The sequence below is a fragment of the Chaetodon auriga genome, chromosome 15 (assembly GCF_051107435.1).
Source record: "Chaetodon auriga isolate fChaAug3 chromosome 15, fChaAug3.hap1, whole genome shotgun sequence".
NCBI classification, from domain to species: domain Eukaryota; kingdom Metazoa; phylum Chordata; class Actinopteri; order Chaetodontiformes; family Chaetodontidae; genus Chaetodon; species Chaetodon auriga.
In genome coordinates, this window is record NC_135088.1 from 19,563,436 (window position 1) to 19,586,782 (window position 23,347).

At 43.3% G+C, this 23,347-nt stretch overlaps 1 protein-coding gene across 1 annotated transcript in view; it reads right to left on the reverse strand.

The window, feature by feature from the left end:
* med13a (mediator complex subunit 13a) overlaps window positions 1–23,144 on the reverse strand; it is a 68,018-nt gene extending 44,874 nt beyond the window's left edge. The window contains exons 1-3 of the mRNA XM_076750196.1: window positions 22,536–23,144; window positions 14,284–14,518; window positions 2,836–3,004 (exon numbers count right to left, since the gene is read on the reverse strand). Coding sequence (XP_076606311.1) covers window positions 2,836–3,004; window positions 14,284–14,518; window positions 22,536–22,601 — 470 coding nt within the window. The 5' untranslated portion in view covers window positions 22,602–23,144. The remainder of the gene's footprint in view (window positions 1–2,835; window positions 3,005–14,283; window positions 14,519–22,535) is intronic.
* Window positions 23,145–23,347: the final 203 nt, after the last annotated feature.

A 23,347-nucleotide genomic window follows, 5' to 3' on the forward strand; every position in this document is an offset into this window, starting at 1 on the left:
GCAAGCAAAACGAGCATTATTAGAGCCATTTAATAACTACAAACACCACAGTCCTCCATCAATAACAGCCCAGGAAGTGTTTCACTGTCAACCCAGCTGGTCTGGGCGCAGTAGCGACATCAAAAAGAAAAAAAAAAAGCACACACACAAAAGGGGTCTAGTAAATTTCCGTCACAGTTTTGTGGTGCTTTGTTTGTCGAAATCTCAGTGTGGCTGGAGCACAGCAGAACACACCAAAGGGAGAGGACAAACATCCTTGACGACAACTAAGAATCAGGGTGGTTGCACCACTATTTATAACCTGCCCGGTCTGCTCCGTGACAGCAGAGGGGGATGGAGGGAAGGGGAGAGCGAGTGAGGAGAGGGAGCAGAGAAAGAAGCAGACACACAGACAGAGGGTGGCCTGTAAATTCCAGAGCAGAGGAAAAGACCATTGTTGTTGTTTTTTTTTTTTCTCCCTTGACTGGGGCCCTCTGTGATCAGCGTACTGCGTAATGAGGCAATAGAGCTAAAAACAAGCCATGAATGTAGCTGTACAGAGAAGTGGCTTGTTCTTCAGTCTTATTTTGTCTATTATTCTGCCAGTTAAGTGAAAATCTATCATACTTGTCCTGAGAGATGAGAGTCATTGTCTACAGATGCAAAGTCTACATTAAAGTTGGCAACTGTGATCTCCAAGCCCATATTGTGGTGATGATAAAGACACGCTGACAGCAGGTAACACAGTTCTGGGCTTTTCTATGCAGGACAGAGCGACTGGCCTGCGCACACACACGATTATGTCACTGCCTGGCCCCCATGGTCACCTGACTGGGAAATCTGGCAACGACAACTAAACAACTCCAGAAACAATAACACGGCGCCACATGCACATACAGCTGGTAGTTTTGCGAGCTATCAGATGTATTATGGGGGGGGGGGGCAGCCTCTTTGATTCTACAGCTTTTTCAAAGTTCAGAGGCTGCTGTCTGCTTTCTCATTCAACACTGCCCTGCAGTTGTTAGACATGCAAGCAGAAAATCCAAACCAAAACAAAAAAACTCAAGTTGAGCTCTCAAACAATAGCTGCCTGTGAAGTGTGGAGACAGGGTGAGGTGAGAGGAGCCAGGGAGCTGGTGGGGGTGCAGGGCAAAAACTGCTATGGTCATTTTCTCCTCACTACCCGCGTCTCCATCTCTTATCAATAAACCCAGACACCAAGGGCAAGAAATCCAGCTCAGCAGATAGCATAGAGGAGGTGGAGGATGTCTCAGTTGTACACAAACACACTCAGAGCGAGAGGAGAGATAGGAGCCAGAGAGTGCTGGCACTCTGGCACAACAGCACCTCTTTCAGTCGCTTTTAAACTCTCATATCGCCATTGTAATGTAGTGTACAATGCAGGAATGTCCAGAGCTGATCCGCAGGATCCGAACAGAGGCCAATGCTGACATATTTCTGATACATCAATAAAGTTGCATAAAGCCTGATGCATTTACAATCTTTTGTTTGTTTGCTGTGGGTACTGTCACTGTCAGAAGTGCCCAATTGCTCTCCATTAAAAAACAACTGCAACGCAACCGGCAAGCAAGCGACCTGAACGCTAACTGTGGGGCACAAAAAACAAATAACCAGCAGTCAGCAGTTTCAACTGAACTAATGATATGATTATGTGCAAGCAAGCTGAGCTGCTTGGGGTTCAAAAACAAGTTCAATTTGCATATAATTCAGCATCATTTAGTAGGTGAGTTACACATCCATACTCCTGCTGCTGGTTAAACACTGCCTTTGAACTTCAATATTTTGTTAGCGCTGGAGATTAAAAATCACTGTTTTATGCATCTTTACTCAAAGCTAAGCTTGCACTGTGCACTTGAAATGTTAAAAAAACAAGACAGACTAGATCAAAGAAAGATTGTCTAGGACTTATTATCATAAGACGCCGAAATCGAGATCAGCCGCAAATAAAACATGAGCAGGAAAACCCTGGTGCAATACGTGCTATTTAACATCTGCCTCCATTCAAAGCAGCCATACAAATACATGAACATGTATTAAATGCTGTCCAGTGGGACCAGAACCCCTCACCCTGGAAGTGTGGGTTCAGTGGCCTACACACTCCACTACACATAAAAACTGTGAACCCTGTGTCTGCTGGAGCAGTGCTCAGCCTGAGCCGCACCAGACCATATCACAGCCGACAACAAGAGACATAACATGTCTGAGAGGGCAATGGTAAGGAAAAAAAGCCAAGAAAATACCTATTTCCAGAGTGCAGGTGAGTGCCCAGAGCACTGCCACAAACAAGAGACAATGTGGATAAGAAGTCCAGGGCTGCCACTCTTTTGTCATGATACATTTCAATGACTTTTCAAGCACTCTCCAAGCACAAACTATTTCAAAATTAAGGGCCAATAATTTGCATAGATGTTCAAATATTCCAGTGTAACCAAGTACGGTGCTACACAAAGACTTAAGTGCTTTACTTTAATTACACTGCAATAGAAATTTTAAGCCAGGCACCACCCAGGAACAAACCAGCCTAAACAGTGCAGGCTGCCTCGACGACCAGGCGCATATATGAGCTAGGAACGCCTACCAGAGAGCACAACAGCCAATGACGCAGCACCGCGATCTGCAAAACCGCTGTACGCTCGTAGCCTACATGGAGAGTGACAGATGGGAAGAGAGTGTATCAAGCCTGGCACCGGATCAGTGCTCCTGATGGATTCTGAGATGATGGAGCGCACGAGACTAGAAGTCAGAGATTGCATTCGGCTAAATCCAAATACTTTCAAGTTCTTTCCAGACCCATGGCAACCCTGGAACCCAGCAGAACGAGCGGAGCCAACTTACCTCTTGTTGATGGGCTTCTCATCCTTCTCGTAGGGTTTGACAAACCACTTGCCAATCCGAACAAAGCTGCGATTCATGAGGCAGCGCTCCAGCAAGTTGTGGATGGCTTTGAAGAGCAGCGTGCGACATTCGTAAGAAAGGCCGTGCTCCCATAGCCCGTCGTCCTCGGCTAGAAAGCAAAAAAAAGGACAGAGAGACAGAAATGTGAGAGGAGTGGAAAGCTTAGAGAGTTTTTGTGCCATTCTCACAAACTTGTAAGAACTATCCATGACAAACAATGTCTATCTTGACAGCACAAAAGCTCCATTTACAATTACAGTGAGAGTGGTGCATGTTGCTGCTGTGGCTGGTAGAAGCATGGCATAAAAGAGCCTTACACTCGTTCAGATGGCACAGTCACTGACGGGCATATTCATCAGTGTTTACAAGATTAAGTACGCGAGCGCCAACTGTCACACCAAACATATTGTCACATTCCACTGTATCACCAATATCAAGCTTTCAAGTCACTCAGCTTTACCTTGTTCAAGTTAAAAAAATGTGACTCATAAAAGGTCTGACTGGTAAAAGAGTTGAAAAAAAAAGATTCATAAACAGCAAACACCACAAACAGCAAAGATTTATTTGTTTTGAAGAAGGGACTCTTCACACAGGTAGTTCAAGAGAAACTGAGGTTTCAGCATGAATATGTATACACTGTTTGTGTGGACGACATCGAGTCTGAGCACAGTTTCACAGTGACAAGCTCGCCGACTAAACGCACTCAATGAATTCAGCCCAATGGATCACATTATGAAACAGCTCGCAATTCCAGTTTGACAAAGTCTAATAAACACAGATGTAGTTGTGAGCAATTACGTGTCTCGTCAAACAAACAGGTAAGTAAGAACAGGGTCTTGTGCGTTCACTTGTAAGAACAATTACTGAAGCAGAGGTGTGACATGCTCTCTCTCTCTCTCACAAGCCATTTTAAAAGGAGCTGTCAGTTCACACTGGACACCTTGATACTGAAAATGCACATTTCCTGGAATGCAAAGCAGGAAGTCAAATCCGAAGCGATATCTGAAAATCATGTCACAAAAGATGGCAAACAGGCCATGCACAGCAGTGTCCTCACTGATGGAGAGAGAGGTTAATTAGAAACCTGCTGCTTCCTACTTTTAGGCTGTGGAGGTTTCAGGTGCTTTCGGTTCATCTGCACACTGACTTTGAATACCAGGGTTTAAGGGTGTAACGGTAGAGAGTCACAGTTCAACAGCGCCCTGGGTTTTGTTTTCAGTACAGTGGGAAAAACCAAAATTTTATTTCTCCTCATTAGTAAATGACTGTTAATTTCTACAGCTACAGAGTCAACAGGTGACAGCTATGGGCTTCAAATCTACGTGCACATGTAGGAACATCATATTGTGGCTCACACACTGAGCATACAATGCATAAATACATGTCTTCTGCAAAGGTGATCATGCTCACATGAGTAATGTCTCTCCCACTGTTACCGTTGCTGTTTGTAGCGAGCCGCTGCTTGAACACCGCAGGGGGAAAGGAATTAGCACCCACGGTCTGTTTCAGCCTCCCTCCTGTACAGTACACATACTCAGGTGATGCTGTCGCAAATAAGATACGGTGTTTGATGTCGCTCTTTTGTGTTGTTACACAGGCTGGAATAACCAAACTGGTGTGGTTAAGCTCACAGAAAGCAACTGACACAATGCCAACCTGCACTTCTCTGTTCTGTACCTGCAAAGAGTTAGACTGCAATTAGACTATGTTCGGCTCACAGGACTCTAATTATTTGGTTCCTATGTTGCACCGAACCAAAACGAGTCACACACTGGACTGAGTGTCCTGTACTAAGTTGTTCAGGGTGAATAGACCGTTAGACCCATATCAGGGTTGCTTTCTGAATCACATTCTGCGCTGGCCTGAATGCTGGTCTAATCTCATTAACAGCCACTGCTCACATCTTACAGCACTTAAGCTCCTTTCAGTCAAGTCTCCGGCAAACATCTCCCTGAGTGTGCTGTCTCTGCCTGAGCACAGATGAAATAAATACCGGGTGTGACCCACCCTTCATGTCAGTTTGGCATGCAACCAGAGAGGCACAAGCCAACCCAAAAGAGAGATAATCAAAATTTATTGAATTATTAAGTGAGCCCTTGGCTTGCTGTTGTAATGCGGAGATAGGTAAAGACATTTCAAATTTAGATGATTCCACAGCTATCAAAATAGGAAATGACATTGATTTCCTTCCTTAAATAAGAGAGACACTGTGGGCCCCGTGCCAGCCTGGCAGGTCTGAAAAGCTGCTTTAAGGAGATGCTGAGAGCTTTTATGCTTTTCCTGAGTTTAAGCAAACAGCCAGCTATGTTGCATGAATGCAATTATAAACATCTGCTGGAAAAATATAAAAGAAGTGTCAATTTTATTTTCAAAAGGAAAAAAAAAATCCCATCAAATCCACTTTCAAATGCCACAGCTCCACGAGGCACAGAAAGTTCCGCTAGCCTTTAGAACATTACATCCAACCAATGGAAAACAACCTCAGGCTAGCTGCCAAGTAAAGGCAGCTATGTGCTCGATGATTTTGAGAGCAACAAACTAATTCATCAGGTGCACGCACACACACACACACACACACACACACACACACACACATCTTAGGGATAAGATCAGGAATACAGAAAAGCAGGGCAAAGGCAGGAAAAAGGCAGGAAAACAGCAATTTCCTATGAAAATTTAACAGCAACTGCAGAATAGAAATAAATTGACATCAGTATTAAGCCATTTAACTATCTCAAAAATGTATATGTAATTGCATGAGCATGGGATCAGGTACAGCCGTGTGATGTGGCGATATATGTTGCATGAAAATCATCTATTGAGGAGTAACTTCGGTCTTTCAACCAAGCCTGCTTTGAGTGATTTGGCTGCTGGTCTGGTCATCCTGAGAAACATGGCAGGCGAGAGGGCAAAAAGTCAAGAGGAAAAGAAAGCCAGCACACTGAGGCACTGACAGCAGATTGAGAGGAAGGACAAGGAAAAAGAAAACAAAATAGGATTCAGGCCAGATTCTAATGCTGAAGAGACAAATCAATGTGACTGATAATGCTTGAAAGACAGGATCCAACCGCAGCAGGACCCAGTCCAAAGCATGCAACCCAGCTTGGATTTTGCAGTTCAGTCCTCCTTGAGTCCTCTGTGGATGATGGCTCTTCCGTAAAACTGGCAGAAACCTCCCTACACCTACTTTCACATCAGCCGCCATGGCAATCCCATCTGCTTCACTCTGCCAAGACCACATCTGCCCCGTACGTCCTCCTCCTCTCTGTCGCCTGCTCCTCCTCGGTCTCTCCCTCGAGCGCCAAGCAGCGCTAAAACAGGCGTCTGGTTTACATCAAGTGTTCCTAACGACCTCATGTTCATCATGCAATGCCTGCTGCAACACTCCCTGCTTCACACAGACACGGGGACGAAAAATGTTGCAGTCGAAATCTAGCCTTCGTTCCGATGTAAACAATGTGACACTCACTCACTAGAGCCGGCAATGCAACTTTAAAAAGAATAATCACTTTCGAAACATGACATCCAGGAGAGGTTTGACTCTCTGGCCCGGGACAGACGGGACTTGGCTTTGACATTTGTAAATGGAGGAATCCCCAAGACAGATGTCTCTGGACTCGAACTGCCACAAGGACACTGTAATAAATCCAGCATGGCTTCCAGGGGAAAATAATAATAATTAAAAACAAATCCTAAAAATCACCCCTGAGCGTGTTTGTTTTCCTTGTTGCCCTTGTTTTCCCAGGTTAGCATTTGCCTTCTTTCAGACAAAAACAACTGCAGAAGGCTCAGCTCTCAGCGTTACTCCCCATAAAAAAAATAAAAAAAAAACAAACATGCAAAACAGCGGAGTCTTGTAAGGTTCTGCTGAATGGAAAACCACTTTTCACTCCAGACAGATGAAAGCTAATCAGTGGATACAGTCAATTGAGAAGAAGTGGGTCATAACTTGTAACAGAGCATTGTCTGACTCCGACTGGAAGCTATAAAACAGCAACACAAAGCAAAGAGCTATTCAATAAACAAACCAGAACAATGCTCTTTTTAAACGTTTCATCTTATTTTTGAAGTAAACACAACGGCTGCCACTAACAATTATTTACATTATGAATACAGTGACTACACCACTATCAATGAATGGTTTATAGACACAACAAGTGATTCATTGTTGTGTCTATAAAATATCAGAAAATAGTGAAGCATACCCGCCACAATCAACCAGACAGCATTTTCAAGCTGCTTGTTTTATCGCATCAAGAGTCCAAAATACATCATCATATATGACAGGGAAAAGCAGCGAATGCTTGGCATTTTTGACTAAAACAACTAATGAAATAGCTGCAGATTAAACCTACAAATGTTTCAGCTCTGGCAAAAGCAGGAATTAACGTTAAAATTACTCAAACTGTCTGCAGTCTATGTGCGTTTTGCAAGCCTGCCTGCTGTTTCAGTTTTGTGCTCACATGCAGTGTTAAAGTGTAGTCAAGGATCAGAATGAACAGCTGAGGTACCCATAGTAGTTGTAAAAATTTCTTTTACATTTCTGACCCAAAAGTCCAGTTTGGTAACAGATTTGGGAGTGTACATGTGATGGGAGGGTGGGGAATGGTGTGCGGTGGTCAGTGCACGGGGCGAAAGATGAGTGGCCTCATTTAAACAAAGATTTATGAGCTCAGCTGATGGCTGGGACACTTTCATGTCTCTGCCTCCTGTGTCGCAGGCCCAGATGAGCTGACCTTTATAAGAGCTCTTAAGCGGGAGCACAGCAGCTCTATTAAGAACACTCACACTCTACCTCTCGCAAGTAACAACACCTTTTGAAACAAAAGCGCACAACACCTTGCCTGTAACACAATGCACCATCAGTACTCTGCTTTTTCCAAAAACATGTTCAAATACAACAAAATGGCACTTGAGCGTTTCTGGAGTCTATATAAACTGTTGAGAAAGTTATGGAATTTACCCCACACACACACACACACACACACACACCCCACCACCCCCACGCTCGTCTGTGTATAAGCAATTAGAGCAGCAGTCGGTCATTTAACAGCAAGATTAATGCCTTGTGATCGACTGTGCTCAGGGGGATTCTACCAAGCCTGGCCAGAAGGTTTTCTCCTCTCCTCCACCTCCTCTTCTTCCTTATCTGCAAGGAAGGAGAGAGAGAACCAGCGGTGCTCTGTAAAGTCTCCATTACTAATTAATGAATATTTCTTGAGCAGAGAGGGAAAAGAGAGACAGATAGAGAGAGAAAAGAGGGAGACTGCACCCATGGGTCAGAGCTGCATGCATGGCAGAGTCTGTGCTCTGTGCCGGTCAATGGAGATCCATCAGAGAGAGCGAGAGAGGGAGATGGAGCAGGAGGAAAAGGGGAAAGCAGAGGGTGGTTCACAGGCAGGAGATTAGCCCTGGAAAATTGATCCCCAAGCACAAAAGCCATCGGCCTCCTCAACTTTTAACTCCTAAGAGCTGGTCTGGGTTTATCTATTCATCATTCTCTGTGTTGCACACTGAACTTTAGAAGCGTCTTTGAAGGGGAAAAAAAAGTACCACAGATCCTAAGCCAAGGTTAACCGCGTGTATCACTGACCAATTATCTTGGTGATACACATCCACAGCTTCTCTGTGACCAGCGCTACACCAAACCAGTGTGTAGTTCCAACAAACTGTAGTTTCAGAGTGTTTCCAGTGTTGTTCAGTAGCTTAAAAAAAAAATGAGAAAATGCCTCTCGCTGAGACGAAGTAAAGAGAAAATAAAGCTTTCACAGTATTAACAGGGTGCTTAAATGCCATTCCAGAAAGCAATGTTTCCTGTCCCAATTATGTATTCTAAGTCAGTTTTTTAATTAGTTTTAGTCATAGCCAGGACGCCACAGCCCACCCTTTTCACTGTCCACTTTAAAGCTTTTGGACACCCTTTGTCCATGTTTACAGCTGAAGTGTGGAGATTTCAAAAATTCAGTTTGACTTTCACAGGCTGTCCAAGTCAATAACATTTGGAAATTCTAAAGAGTGAGTGGCATTTCTCCTTTCTGAATCCTTGCCTGGGGCATCCGCTGGGCTGCTGTGCATACAATGGGCCTTACATCATTGTGGGACTGAATCTTTATCACATTCATTTCTGTGTGTCATTGCTTCTGTCCCTATCCAAGAGAGCAAATATGCCATAACAATCTTTAAAATAGGACTGCAAGTGCAGACTCAGACAACCTCTTAAGTGATGGCTTGACATTTTGCTGTATGAATATGGCTCTGCAATAGACAAATATGATCCTGCGTTGTCATATTGCCAAAGCCGGTCAAGTAATAAAGATTAATGCTGAAAATCCAGCAATGGAGACAAGCGGGAAAAAGCAGATACTTGCACTGATGGGCTTCAGGCTGATGGAAACGAGCACTAGGAAACAAAGAAACAGTGCTGCATGGGGGCAGCACTAATCAAATAAACATGAACTAGTGAATTTAATACAATTGGTGTTTTAAAATCGCAGCTGTGTAATTTACGATTACAAAAAAACCTGAATATGACTTTCATGTGTCAAACATTAGCATTCCACACATCGCCTGTCAGGAAGATCTGTTTGGATCCCAACACGCCAATAACTTTGTCTGCCCATGCTGCTTTGTTTCACCAGTAAAATGAACTAACCATCAATAATATCTTTCTCTTTTTTAAGGTTTCAGTCTGTTTTACACCAAATCTTCACCTAGGTCAGGTGGCTAATCACACAGTCATTATACATACCGACAAAAAATTCAAAACACTGCAGGGAAAAAAGCCACAGAGACTTAATTTCAACAGATGTTTCAGCATTTGAATGCTGTGGATATTTGTTGTCAACAAACATCTGCATTCTGTCGGCAGTGCTTCAAACAGAGCATCTCTCACAGATGAGGGCAGTTCAATAATTCTGAAAACTTCACAGAAGACAGGAAAAAAAAAAAGTCTGGTAAAACAGTGAAACCTTCAGTCAACACGGCCCTCACAGACTACTGAAATATGCCCTTTGGAACTGGGTATTCTGCCCTGAGGTGCAGAGCAGGGTTGTTTTTATTTCACTTTGATTCAAATAGGCACAGAGGAGAGAGGTCAAACAAGAACGAAGAAAATCCCGTGAACTTGGCAAAGCTTAAAAAAATTCCAAGAATTACTGCAAAACTAAAACAACTGTTAGAAGATCATTGTGGAAAACAAGCTCATGAGCACACGGTGCTGCTAAATTGAAGTCAGTGGATGGATCCCAAACAATGCACTCATCACGGCTCAAACAGAGGAATACGCATGGATAGATGTCCCACATAGTTCCAAGATAGCAACACCAAAATTGAATGTCTTCATCAAATCAGAGGTTTGCTTAAGATTTCTTCATGTGTGGTCCCACTTCAACTTCAATCAGAAAGGTAAAGAAAGACTGCAGCATGAAGCCGACCACTCTCGAGTCGCACACAGCAGAGGGAACAGTGAATTACGAAAGGTCTGAGAGGGAAACGTGGTGCCAAACTGCCAGCAGAGGAAGCCCCAGAGGGACTTTGTCGTACAGGGGAAGTACACCATGGAGGGTGGGAAAAGGGACCAGGAGACACGAGTAAGAACTTAGGAGAAATGTACCAGAGAAATTACCCTCACAGACCGACATCCATTCCTAATTTCTACGCCAAAAAAAAAAAAAAAAAAAAAAAAAAAGAGATCAGTGGGTCTTTGAGGTGAGAAAAGGGCAGCCATTTATCTTTTACTTTGGATGCTCCTGGTCAGGAGATTCCACCAGCCTTTGAGGAGAGAGGACAATGAAGGGAGCAAGGCATTTGCATAAAAATACACGGCTATGCGCAACCACTGGGGGTTGGGGGGTTAATTCAGCAAAGGCATTCAGTTGTTGGGAATAATTTCTGTGCATGGTCAGGGGAAGATTAGAATTGGTTTTCTTGTTGTGTTAGTAGAGCAAGGCATGTTGTCCGACAGAGGAGAGAAGGGGCTTGGTGGTTACCCTTACATTCCTTCAATGGTGATTAAGCGTCAGATGTTAAAAGATCCCTCAAGTTTTCCACCCTTCACTACTCTCATCTCTCCAGCTCACTCTTTCTCCCCTCATCTCCCTGGAAAGAAGGGATTACTGGCACACTGGTATACAGAAATGGCACTTGCTCAAAATTAAAAGACTTTCACAGACCACTAATCTAATGAGGGTGGAGGGGGGGGTGGGGGAATGAGCAAGTGCCATTTCTGCCTGCTATAATGGAAGGAAAAGAGCGGATTTTCATGTTTACCACCAAGATTGCACTGAAGACTTCAAAAAAAAAAAAAAAACTAAGAAAAAAATTCCATCAAACTAGTGGGAAAAAGTGAGTGTGGCATATAAAAGGTGACAACAGTTGTGACATTCAAGTTGAGTGCATGTGTTGGGCTGGATCCTGCTGTCATCTGCCCTGCCAGCACTAGCTGGTGTTTGCCGATTCACGCCTTCACAGGCAGAGCACCCAGGAGAGGCCACAAGCGCAACAGACTGTCAATCATCATCCACACATGCAAACACTTTGCAAAAGCAGTGATCTTCCATCCGGGTGCTTGGGACCAAGACAACCTTCAATTCTTTATTCTATCAGCGTTTCGGAGGACATCGCCTTAATCCCTGTTAGCTGGTCAGAGAGAAAACCAGAGGGCGCCCTGCCATAAAGGCCCAATGACGCTAGAAAAGAACTTGTGGGTCCGACCTGTTGTCTGTCCATGTCAGAAGCCAAAAAGTGTGTGTAGGTGTTCGGATCAGACAAACTGAAAGGCAGGTGGTCATCCAGAGGGGAGACACGATATTGTTGATATATGGGGATACTGCACATGTTTTCAGACAGTGTCTCCCAGAAGACATTCACAGTGCTGCACTGTTTTTAACTTTCATTCCTCCATCCCACGTCTCAGCTGTGTTATCAGGTCTCAGGACACACCATCCTGAACACGCTGATCAGCAGCTGCAGATCGGATGGAAGGAGGATGAGAGAAAGAAGGCCTCCGGCTGACTTAAGATCCATCTAGAGGGGCTGCTCTGCTTCATTTCACTGACAGAGTCCCACCGCCGCTACAGGAGGGGAAAAGGCTCAAGAAGGAGGAGGAAGACATCTTCCTCAAGAAAGAAAGGAACAGCAGCTTCAAAAACAGGAAACATGGATTACGCCGCCCATCTGGGAACCATTCATGCCGACACACAGTTGAGTCAGAGTGCAAGACGTTTGAACATGGGCAGCGGGGAGTGTGAACAATCTCATCAGGTGCCCGGGATGCATGTCTCTGTGACTGTCCACATCAAGATCGTTCTCAAGAGGAATAGATACCCTGTAGATTTCACTAAAATTCAAGGAACACATCTGAAACAAGTCTTGCCAGGAGTCCTGCTAAAAAATGATTCATCATTTGGTTTTAAAATACCTGGAAGGATGATGTGCTGCTGATTTTCAGGTCAACAGTCACTTATATAATTTCTATCTCCTGAAATACAAAAGATATCACGTTGAGTCTCCTCAAAACCAGTGTAAGAACATTGCACTGACTCCAACAATTTCCAAATATAGATTGTCCATACCATCCCCTCCTACTTGAAATGTAGCACACTCCATTAGAGGGCCTGAGCCAGACGCTTCAGGTAATTACCAGGACCCGTTAGGCCTGAATGAGCTGCCCATCGTAGCCTTCAGCTCCCATTTTGAGTCCACTTCAAGCACAATGTCCCATAATGAAGGAGGGTCACAGACGGGCTGTGCTTGGCTCAGAATCCAAAGTTCAATCTGCATGGCAGAGAGCATGAATAAAGATGGCCTTTTCCACCTTCCACCTCTGATGTTACTGTTACCGAAGAGGGAAAAGAAGAAAGTGGGGGGTGAATGCATTTGCCTCATTTCTGCATGGCTGCTCCTGCATGCTGTGTTTCTCTCTCAAGTTATAATCAGACCGAGCTCACTTTCCTATACCTTCTTCCTTTCTTACTCATCCTCTGTGGAATGGCAACATGCGACTTTAGATTACCTGTTCCAGTAAAAAGAAGAAAAGATAAATAAATAAAATGCAGAGTGCTGCTTCAGCTGCTGTAGGGCAGCGGTCACTTACATATGATGCCCCTCTCTCAAACACACATGCAATAATGAGACAGTGTCTCCAGGAAGAGGGAGTTGCCCTGCAGGTGTTGGCACTACCAGCCTGGCTGGCTAGCTCATCAGTCAGAGGAGGGTAAGAGCGGGCATTAGGGAGGTATCACATCACACAGATTTTAACACTTCCCCGAGGCTCTCACATACAGGGCATCTCCCCTGTGCCTACCTGACAATCAAGCAATGAAATCTGTATCATTTTTCATTGTACAGCCAATAACATAGCTTGACACGGTGATCGATGTTCAAGTACTTCTTTTACAAAAGCTGCGAGCCCTCTACACCTCCAGCTATCTTTTACAGCCATCACTCTTTTAGCTATATAACCTTGAATGGATGCAACAAAGGGTGTATTGGTAGGGGAGGTGAATTTCATATTCATGGATTATTTTTCTTACCAGAGCAGTGGAATATTGAATAGCAGTCCTCTCTCTATTAATCATCAACTTTGCCAAAACAACGAGACAGACTAACTAGGCTGACTATCTGCCTAACTATCATGCAGCAGCGAGGTAAGTTAACTATTCTTTAACGATAACAAGCACTTCTATGTCAGAACTCCCATTGAACAGTGAATGCCTACATGTACCCAGGGTGTCGTCCAGCAGCTGACCCTGACCTCTGACCTCCATGTAGTGAGGAAGCAGCATAAAGAGGATGTACCGGCACAGGCTAAATGATGTCCTTATTAGGGATGGGTCATGTTTTTGAATTTTCGAATAGTCATTAAGTTACAACAACTGCCTTAAAAATATATTTTCTCTTGTTTTAGTAGTAGCAGCAGTCGTCTCTCTCATGTGTGAGAGTGAAGAGTAGGGTGCTTGCATGTTATCGCAGCCACCGTGAAGCACATGCTAGAGGTAGTGAGTTATAATAGTTGGTGCGCAAGTGTCCAGATAAATTCAAGTTGCAGCCTTTTATTGTTATAGGCTGTGTGTTCACTGCTAAAGAAGAAATAAAGTTTCAGAATGCCACCAGAAAATCTCACTACTACCCTTCATCAGCAGAGCAGTGACTGTCAGGACCGCTCGAGAAACCAGTGCCTTCCCAACTATGGTGAGACAGGACAGCTAGATGCTAGCATATCACAAGTCTACAACAACTATGCAGCTCTTGTTGTCATTTGAGAGGGAAGCACCCTCACTCTGTGTGTGTGTGTGTGTGTGTGTGATTGAAGAACAGTCGAACAGTTCCATGTGACTATGAACGCTATTTGCCATCCGCAGTCCTTATGCGTATGCCAATGGGACCCACCTGCAAGCTCGTGGTGGATGAGATCAGCAAAGTTGGGGTCATCCCCCCACCAGAAGAGCCAAAGCTCCCTCCGGCCCTGCCGCTGGCTGCGCCGCCATACGCTTAACACATCTGCCTTGAGGCAGCGGCTGAAGCTGCACAGGATGGGGTCCTCTTCTGTCACTGGGAAGAGGATGGGTGCAGAGGTGGGACCCTGCCACACAAACCTCTTCCATTTGATCCCTGTCAAGTCAGCCTGCAAGACAAGGGAGGGGGGGAAGGGAGAAAAAGAGACCGTTAGTGTGCAGAGTCAATGCTTCAGGGTCCACTCAGCACCTTGGAGTAAACATGTGCTGAGCAGGGTGTAAAGAGTAGGTATTAATCCTCTTTTATGGGGCAGTTCACCCACCAACTACTTCTGACAACAAGATGCCCAGGCTGTCAAAATTGAAGAAAGAAAAAGGGAACAAAAAAACAGAGGAAGGGGACGACCGAAAGATGGAAAGATACACAGTAAATGACAAGAAAATAGAGCACCATTGTGCGTTGATTCCAAAGAGAAATTGCCCTTGAAAATTGGCACATTTGTTTGTTTCTGCAAAGAACTGTGTACTTATGCTTCAGGTGCTTTCAATATCACCATGAACAACATGTTCGAAACATAAATAGGAAAAAAACTAATGCTGGTAAATGTGGTCTCACCACCTTAATCCTCATTATTGGTGAGTGCTGGGGGGGGGTTGCCTTTCTATAAACGCTGTCTGGCTTTTATAGAGAGAACAAAACACACAGGAAAAAGCCTCATAGGCAGTAAATCACCGGCGGGGTTATTAAGTGTTAAAGCAGGAACATTACGCTCCACTGCTAGCTAGCACTGCTGCTTATCACCCGAGCGCCGACAGACTACCCATGTCTCTCTAAACACACACGTGCATACACACACTAACTACCACAAAACACACACACGATGCTTTAGGTGCACATGCCCATTTCCACTGGCAATCTTAGCCCTCCATCTATCCTTGTAGACATTTCAAGTAATCTGTGCGAACATGGACTGTTCATTTTCATGCCGTTTAGTCCTCTTCCATTCAGGCTGAGTTGGCAAGCTGTCCCTCTGTATGTTCAACCAATTAATCCATTACAATTCAGGGGATATCTTAACTCAAGTGCAGAGGCGCTGAGCCTGAACAAGTGATTACCCGTGGTTGTGGCGAAGCGGTGGTCTTTCGCCTGGCTAGGGATAAGCTGGGAGATTTGTGGTGTTAGTTGTGATGGTGGTAGTGGGGGTTGGGGACTGTCAAAACAGAGCATTGTGTGGCGTCAGCTGGAGCAGAGCTGGATCACAACAAGTTAGAATACCATAAGACGTAGTGAGTAGAGACACAGGTGGACAAATCGTTCATAAACCTGAGGTTAAAAAGAGTTTTGACTGTATTTTTGACTCCTGTGCATGTCGAACTAACACCCCACGGCAAACATAAAGGCGTCATCAATAAAAAGAAAGCTTCATTTCATTTATTCTCCAACACTAACTCAAGGGGGAAAGTGTGGCAAGCATACAAAATCCCAAGATTTCATTGTAGTGTCACGATGATCTCTGATCAACAGTCTGGCTCCTAAGGAATTCAATAGCTGCTGCACATGCTGAGGTCAAGCTCCAAGGTGCAAACAGCAGAGCTAGATCTGCATCTAACGACAGAGCTGCAGCAGTTAGGCTTCCTGCTGGAGTGTGAGAAGCACGTTACACCTGCGTCTTGCTAGGAAACATCTGTGCACACGATGCAAAGAGAGTGGGGACAACAGTTAACTGTGAAACCAGCTCATAAGCAGTACAGATACGTAATTAGCAAGTGAACAGCCACATCATCTTACTGACCGAGGCCAGTCCCCAGCGGTATTGGTGTGTTTCATCATATAAATGGTTTTGCTCACAAGTGGCCCATAGATTTTATTATCGGCCACTCACACTTTTAGATGTGATTATGTGCTGCTCACAGACAGGCAGGCATCAAGCATGACTTTTATTCAAATAGGCGTTTCAGTAACAACTGGCCCCTTTGAGGCCAACGCCACACTTCCACACTTACTCATATCTAAAATTATTTCATCTATATTAGTTACAATTATTTGCATTAATTTTTGTTTCCTAATAGTATCCACATTTGCTTGTTTTGTCTGAAATGGCCTTTATAAATTCACTATGTTTTAAAAGTGGCCTTATAAGACAACCTAACTGTAACTAACAACCACTTAGCACATGTACATTAGCAGAGTTCAGCTTGAATACTACAAAAGTAAATACAGCTACATTTGTTATTGTCGAGGTCTGAGTGCATTGTCTCGGATTCGCATCATAGAGGGTTTAAAAGTAGAGCTGCAATCGATTTGAGCAATTTCTTACTGAGGGACAAAAAAAAGAGTAAATTCTCTGATTCCTGCTTCTTAAATGTGGATGTTTTGTGGTTTTACTCCTCCATGGCAGTAACCTGAAGATCTTTGGGTTGTGGATAAAACAAGATGTTTGACGTTGTCATCTTAGGATTTTGGGAAACACTAATTGACATTTTTCACCATTTTCTGACATTTTACAGACCAAACGACTGATTAATCGAGAAAATAATAGACAGATTAATCGACAATCAAAATAATAGTTAAAAGCCTTTTCAACCTCAACATTTCCTCCTGTATCTTCTTCTATGTAAACAACCCCTACCAAAAAAACATTTGAGCAGAGCCTTTAAAGGTCCAACATGTAGGATTCAGTGGCAGGTGAGGTCGCAGATTGCAGCCAACTGAAACACTTGGCCTCACCCTCACCTAAGATGCAAAAATGCGAAAGGCGCTCTCTGGTGCCAGTGTTTGGCTTGTCCTTGTCCACTCCCCCTAAATCCTACACACTGGCCCTTTAAGCAGGTAAGATCTGCTCTGAAGCAATTACACCATTAATTGATGAGTCAATCAATTAAGAATTGACACGTGACAACTTGCAATAGCAATTAACCATGAGTTACTTAAGGAACAACAATTAGAAAATAAATAAACACTTGCGTGTCAGACTTTCTCAGCAGGCAAATACAGGTTGAGCTGGTGTATGCTGTCGCAAAGATGATGAACAAAAAGCAACAGTCATATTGCTTTCTTCAAATCCAAGCAAACAAGCACCTCCCTGCACATGTGGTCATGAGAAGGTTAAATAGTTTAGATGAAAGTCAGCCAGGGATCAGGGGACCTTTCAAACGGCAGCAGAGGAAACACTGACATGCGTCTTGTTATTAACTACATTTACTCCAGAACAACTGTACACGTGGGGCAACTTGAACCAAGCGACCACATCCTGTGGCCACTGAAACTTTGACCTGGTTCATATCTGAGATTCAGCTACTGTAGTAGCAGTCATAGCCAAAATACTGATTAATGCTGCTGCTGCGCTGTTAACGTGTGAATGAAATACAACAGCCTACAAGAGCAGAAGGCTCGACTCTTCATCTTACTTTACAGTTCGATTCATCACCTTTTTTTGCGACTGTTTCTGTCACTATTCGGATGTTTGCATCTATGCTGCAGTTTCTCTGCCAAGTAGGAAATTGAATACATTATGAATCTTAGACAGCGCAAAAAAACCTTCACTACAGCAACTGTGACGTGGAAAAAAGTGAAACCAAATGTCAACAAGCAACCGTCCTCAGTAAAGACTTACTGAATGAACTGTGTTTGTTATTTTAAGTCTGTATCTGACATCTCTCCAACCTGTCAAAACCATCTCCATTCTTTCTAAACATTTGTCTCTGCAATAAATGACATGAAATTACAACATCATTATAGCTTTTGATAGATCCTTATCCAAAATGTGAGAATAATCAGCCGCGGTGAGGAACTGAAGCGCTCGCCGACATCCAGAGCAGGCTTTTCCTCTTCTGCTTATCATGAATTAAAACTGAAATGAAAAAGAAAGTAAGTGTTGAAAAAAAGCTGTTGTAACTAAAAGTAAATTTAAATTTATTATTTTTTTTTTTTTTAAATAAAACTCAGCTAAAATGATATTACCTGGTTAGGAAACTAATTAAAATTAAATAAATATGGATGGAAATTCATTTCAGTTTTAGGTGTTTTTAGCAATGCGGTATCAAGGTTCATTTACTGTCATTTTGCAACAAAAGGAAAGTTGCAGCCCCTCGTGCTACATAAATACATAGATCATAAATGCAAATATTTGAATTTGAAGCATTTAGTAGCACATTTTGTGAATGTATTAGCTCCATACTTCTGACACACTGCGCCTGGCCTAAAAAGGAACAAACTAAAATTACTGTAAAACTAAAAAAAATCTAAACTAAATCTTCCTGTGAACCTGAAACTAACCTTAGGCAAGCAAACCCATTCTGAAAACCAACTAAAACTAAACTCGCAAAAGTCAAAACTAAAATAAAACATGAACTCTGAAAATTCCAAACTTGTTCTGCGCTGCTTGGATGCTCGAGAGCACAAGGCCAACAAGTTTCAACTGGAGTCCTCACACTTCCAGTGAGATGCTGAGCTTCATACTGAGCGGATGCGGCGAGACGGTGGGCTCAAACTGGACTCAAACAGAAACTCCATGAAGTTTTTAAGTGACTACAATGTTTGAGAAAAGTGAGAAAGTGTTGCAAAGCAGCTCGTGATGTGGATGAGTTCATTTTGATGACACACATCTGAACCTGCTGAGCTTATCGGACAGACTCAGACAAAAAAAAAAAAAAAAGTCACTTTCAATGAAGCAGGCCTCCTCACAAGACTTCAAGTACAATCTGTTTTGTTTCCACAGGAAATACGTATTTACACTGCTGATTCACAGAGGATGTAGCTAATGATGAAGACTGAAAATGTGTTTATCTACGATTCCCCAGACAATCGAATAAACCCAAATGTTCCTTTTGAAACACTAAAAGTTCGTAGACCTGCTGAGCGGCCAAATTCTGGGTTTGAAACAGAAAAAGACTGATAGGGAGCATATTCAGAAACACTGCAATTAACTCTGGCAACACAACGCATCTTGTACAATGTCAATAAAGAAAGTACATTCACTCATGTTTTGTTGAATGCCGTATAACCTTTACACATCATTCCCAAGGTCTATTTCTTGAACAAGCAATCTCTCCGGTTGCACAGATTTACAGTAGGCTGCATTATTTAGGAATTAAACTGTCGTTAAACTGCATTTTCATCAGCAGTTGTGGTGTAGAAAGCAAGTCACACTGCTTGTAATGTTTTTGTTAGAAATGTCAAACGCACAAAATGCAAACCAAACTACAGACGACAAACAAAATATTAACTTTGTCCTTACATACTCCTGAGCTTGAAGAGGCAGAACTGAATTGCCCCTCTGTCAAAGACTAGACACGTCAGTCCTCCACTCCTCATCAACAATATCCAAGAGGCAGACTGCTCTATCAAGGATAAATGTGCCTTCTGCAGTTGTTCTGTCTGTCCTTTCAAAATAAATTAGTGGCAGCCTGTGTGCAAAAACAGAGGCTGCCAAAGATATCTGTGCATTTCCTTCCAACGTTCATGCTTTCCAGGCTCTGCACACGAGTGTGCCTCAAACACTTGATGCACTGCTATGAATCTACAAGGTTTTCCCTCAGCCTGTGTCTTCATAAATGTTAAGGTATGTGAGAAACTGTTTGTGGGTCGGGGGTTTTATGTTTCATGAGCCAAAGCCAAAAATCACAGTGCTGCATTAGGAGGGAATTTAAGACCAAAGCCACTGGATACAGCCAGGAAGTTTTCCTGAGGTGACGCGTACTTGGGGGGGGGTTGCGACCCCTGATTTTACCAGCTGCTCACCTTCCCTCTGGCCACTTTGGGTTCTGGGTCTGAGTCGGGAACACTGTGTCCAAACAGCTGCCTTCCTGCCTTTCAAGATACGAGACAAGCAACAGGTGAAGCTGCTCAAATCATGTTGCAGATGCTCCTCCACAACCAAGTCTCTTTTCCTGTCACCTTTCTCAGTTAACCCTGTCATGGAGCAAATGTGAAACTAACAAGTGTGCCTTTGCATTTCTGGTTTAGTGGAATGCAAATTCTTCAGTTTCATTTGAGCTGCTGGATACACAGCTCTTGTTAATTTATTGTGTGGCACATTAGATGCTATCACCAAACTCAAGACTTTTGCCAAGTGATTTTTAAAAAAAATGTTTGAACCTCCTCCGATGCCGAAATGCATGGCAGCTCAAACTACACGTCACAAAATGCCAGCTCCATAGGTGCATAACACAGGAACAAATCAACCGGCTCACGCTATGCATTAAATCCAATAAGCTCCCTTTAAAATGCAAAAAAAAAAAAAAAGTATGCAACAAGTAGTATCATACTCCAGAGAAGACTATCCTCTGAAAAACGAAGGGGGGAAAAAGTACCACAATGTGTTCGCATTCTTTCACCATAAAACCACAAAGTGGAGTCTGTTCAGTGAGTGAGTCATAACAGCAGTGGTGTTATGCTTAGTCTCAGTGTGCAGGAAAATGTCAGCCAGACAGGCACAGCACCACAACTACCAGCCTCTACCTCGCCTGTCCACTGTAGCCAACGCTGCCTTCAAGTTCTGCCGTAAACATTGTAATTACGAGTTCAGCACACACAATCGACCCAACTAAGTAGTACTGAGAGAGTGGGGATTTTCTGCAATGAAATGTTACCTTTAGGGGGCGGACAGCTTGGAAGCTGTGTCAATTTGTGGTAAAAGCAGTGTAGTATTTCACTATATTGTTATTATACTACATTCTATGTCAACATTACTATTGCTGCATTCCTCCTCTCACTCCTCGCTTAACTTTTAATGTCATTTTGCACACATATATTAACAAATCAATCTCGGGTCGATGCACTTTGTGGTCTTTAACTTCCACTGCACCACAAAGTGCTTCCTTGTCATTTAATCTCTAACAAATATCTACTTTTAACATCTGACAAATCACGTCGCCAACTTGCAACTGTGGAGACAGGATGTTCGGAGGAGCTCGTGGAGGTAGCATTACACTCTTTGGCTAATCTATGAGTGAAATTGTCGTTAAGCGTGCTGACAAGCCAATTAACTGCAACAACAAACACACTCAGACCGTGGTCCTGATTGTCTGGCCTGAGGAGGAACTGTACACTGAAGTAACACCTTTACATACACTGCGGAGGCCCACGGCACTATTTATCTCACAAGGGATTTAAAGAACTCCAAGTAGGATCCCAACCACAACTACTTGGGTTAATGTCACCTGACCACAAGTGACAACATGATACTATGATACAGATATTCAGAGACAGACAAACAGAGGAGCACGTTATACACCCCATCCCAGTGTACAGTGTAGTTGATAGTAGTAGAAAGTCTATCGTAGATATGTGGTTACCTAGATGTTTGTAATGCCCAGGAATGTGTGCCAGAGATTATATAATCAGCCTGGGGCCTGTGCCCTAGTTGGTGTGAATACTAGAAAATCAAGTCCAAGGAGATTAAGCCACTGACAAACAAGATGACACATTATAGAAATAACTCAGGCTTGCAAACACATACTGTTAAATGCTTGCCACAAAAAAAAAAAAAAGAGCTTTGTCGGCAAAGCATGAGGGGCGTGCTTTCACCGACGAGCTGTGCAAGTTGGCCATTGACATTCATTCCTCCAAGAGTTTTCAGTTTTCCAGAAACACAACATTTCACAGCAAAAGCATGAAGCAGACTCAGGGACACAAGTTCACGCCGCCAGCCCGGTGCGTGAAGTGTTTGGTTTACGGCTCACCACTTGATAAAACATGGGGCAGATGTAACGAGAACGAGATAGGAAGTTAATAATAAACAAGGTGTTGAGGCGAAAGGGAGAAAGTGCCACAACAACTAACTCGTTGGGAAACACGGCCGTGTTTTTGGCAGCAAAATGCACAACAGTTATTTCCGTGCTAACAGGCGATATGTTGCTGTCTGTCCGGAGAAATGTAGTAAATGAAGCTTAACAAGCGAGTGGCGTTAACCTTGAGTGTTTGGTTTGCGAGTGGAAAAATGGAAATGTGGCGGAAAGAGCATTGTGATAGACTGGCCGTTTTAACTCAGTGTCAAGGTGTTAAAACAAGGGAACGAGGGAACATTAGCGAACTAGGGTATCTTGTTGTCCTGAAATGATGTCAGCTCGACAGGGCCGTAAGCCTAGCTAAGCTCCTATCAACTGATGCCTGTGTGGCTAACGTTAGCTTAGCCCCTGTTCAGCTAGTTAAAAATGGCTGCTTTCCTTTAGTTTTAAATCTCTTACCAGACAGAATAGATTGGAATGGCAATCCTCCAAGCTGGCCCCGTTTGGTACATAACAAGAACTCATCCTTCTTCAGTGCGAGGTCCAACTCTCCATCGTTTCACTTCCCGGGAAATAAAGAACAATTTGCGGATTTGTGTTTTCTCAGATGTGCAGGCTTAATCAACGAGAAATATATTTTGTAACATTTGGCTGGAGGATAGTTAATTCAACAACCTTCCGATTGCAGTTCCCCCGCCGGAGCTAAAAGCGGATAAAAGAGACTGTGTGGTCTTTACGTAGACATCTCAAAAGCACACAGTAAAAGCAAATTAAAGGGAGCGAAAAATGTTCATAAAACAAAAAGAAAAGGAGAGCAAAGAAGCAACTCTCCCCCTCCCCCTTAGCCCTAAAACGGTCTCTGCTTAAAAAAATAAAAACGTCCTGTCTTACTCCTCCATTGCAAAAATTAGTCTAAAAATGAAACACATCCTATAAAAACCACTCGAAATCTGGCATCGGCCTATATTTCTACGATAATTTCGATCATTTTTTTCAGCCTCGGTTCCTGTTGGTTTCCATTTGAATTCATGGATTCCTTTCTTTAATGGCGGCCACAGGGACAACTCTGCCTTCCACAGCCTATTGGCTCATTCGTGGTCAGAGCTTTGTCAAGCTAACCTGCGACACACAGACACACGTCAGAAAGTAGGCAACATTTCCGGCAAAGTAAAACGGAAGAATTGTGTTATTTACGGTTATGACTAATGATATGCACATAACATTAGAAAAAACGAAATATAATTTTTATGTTTAATTAATGGAATAATATA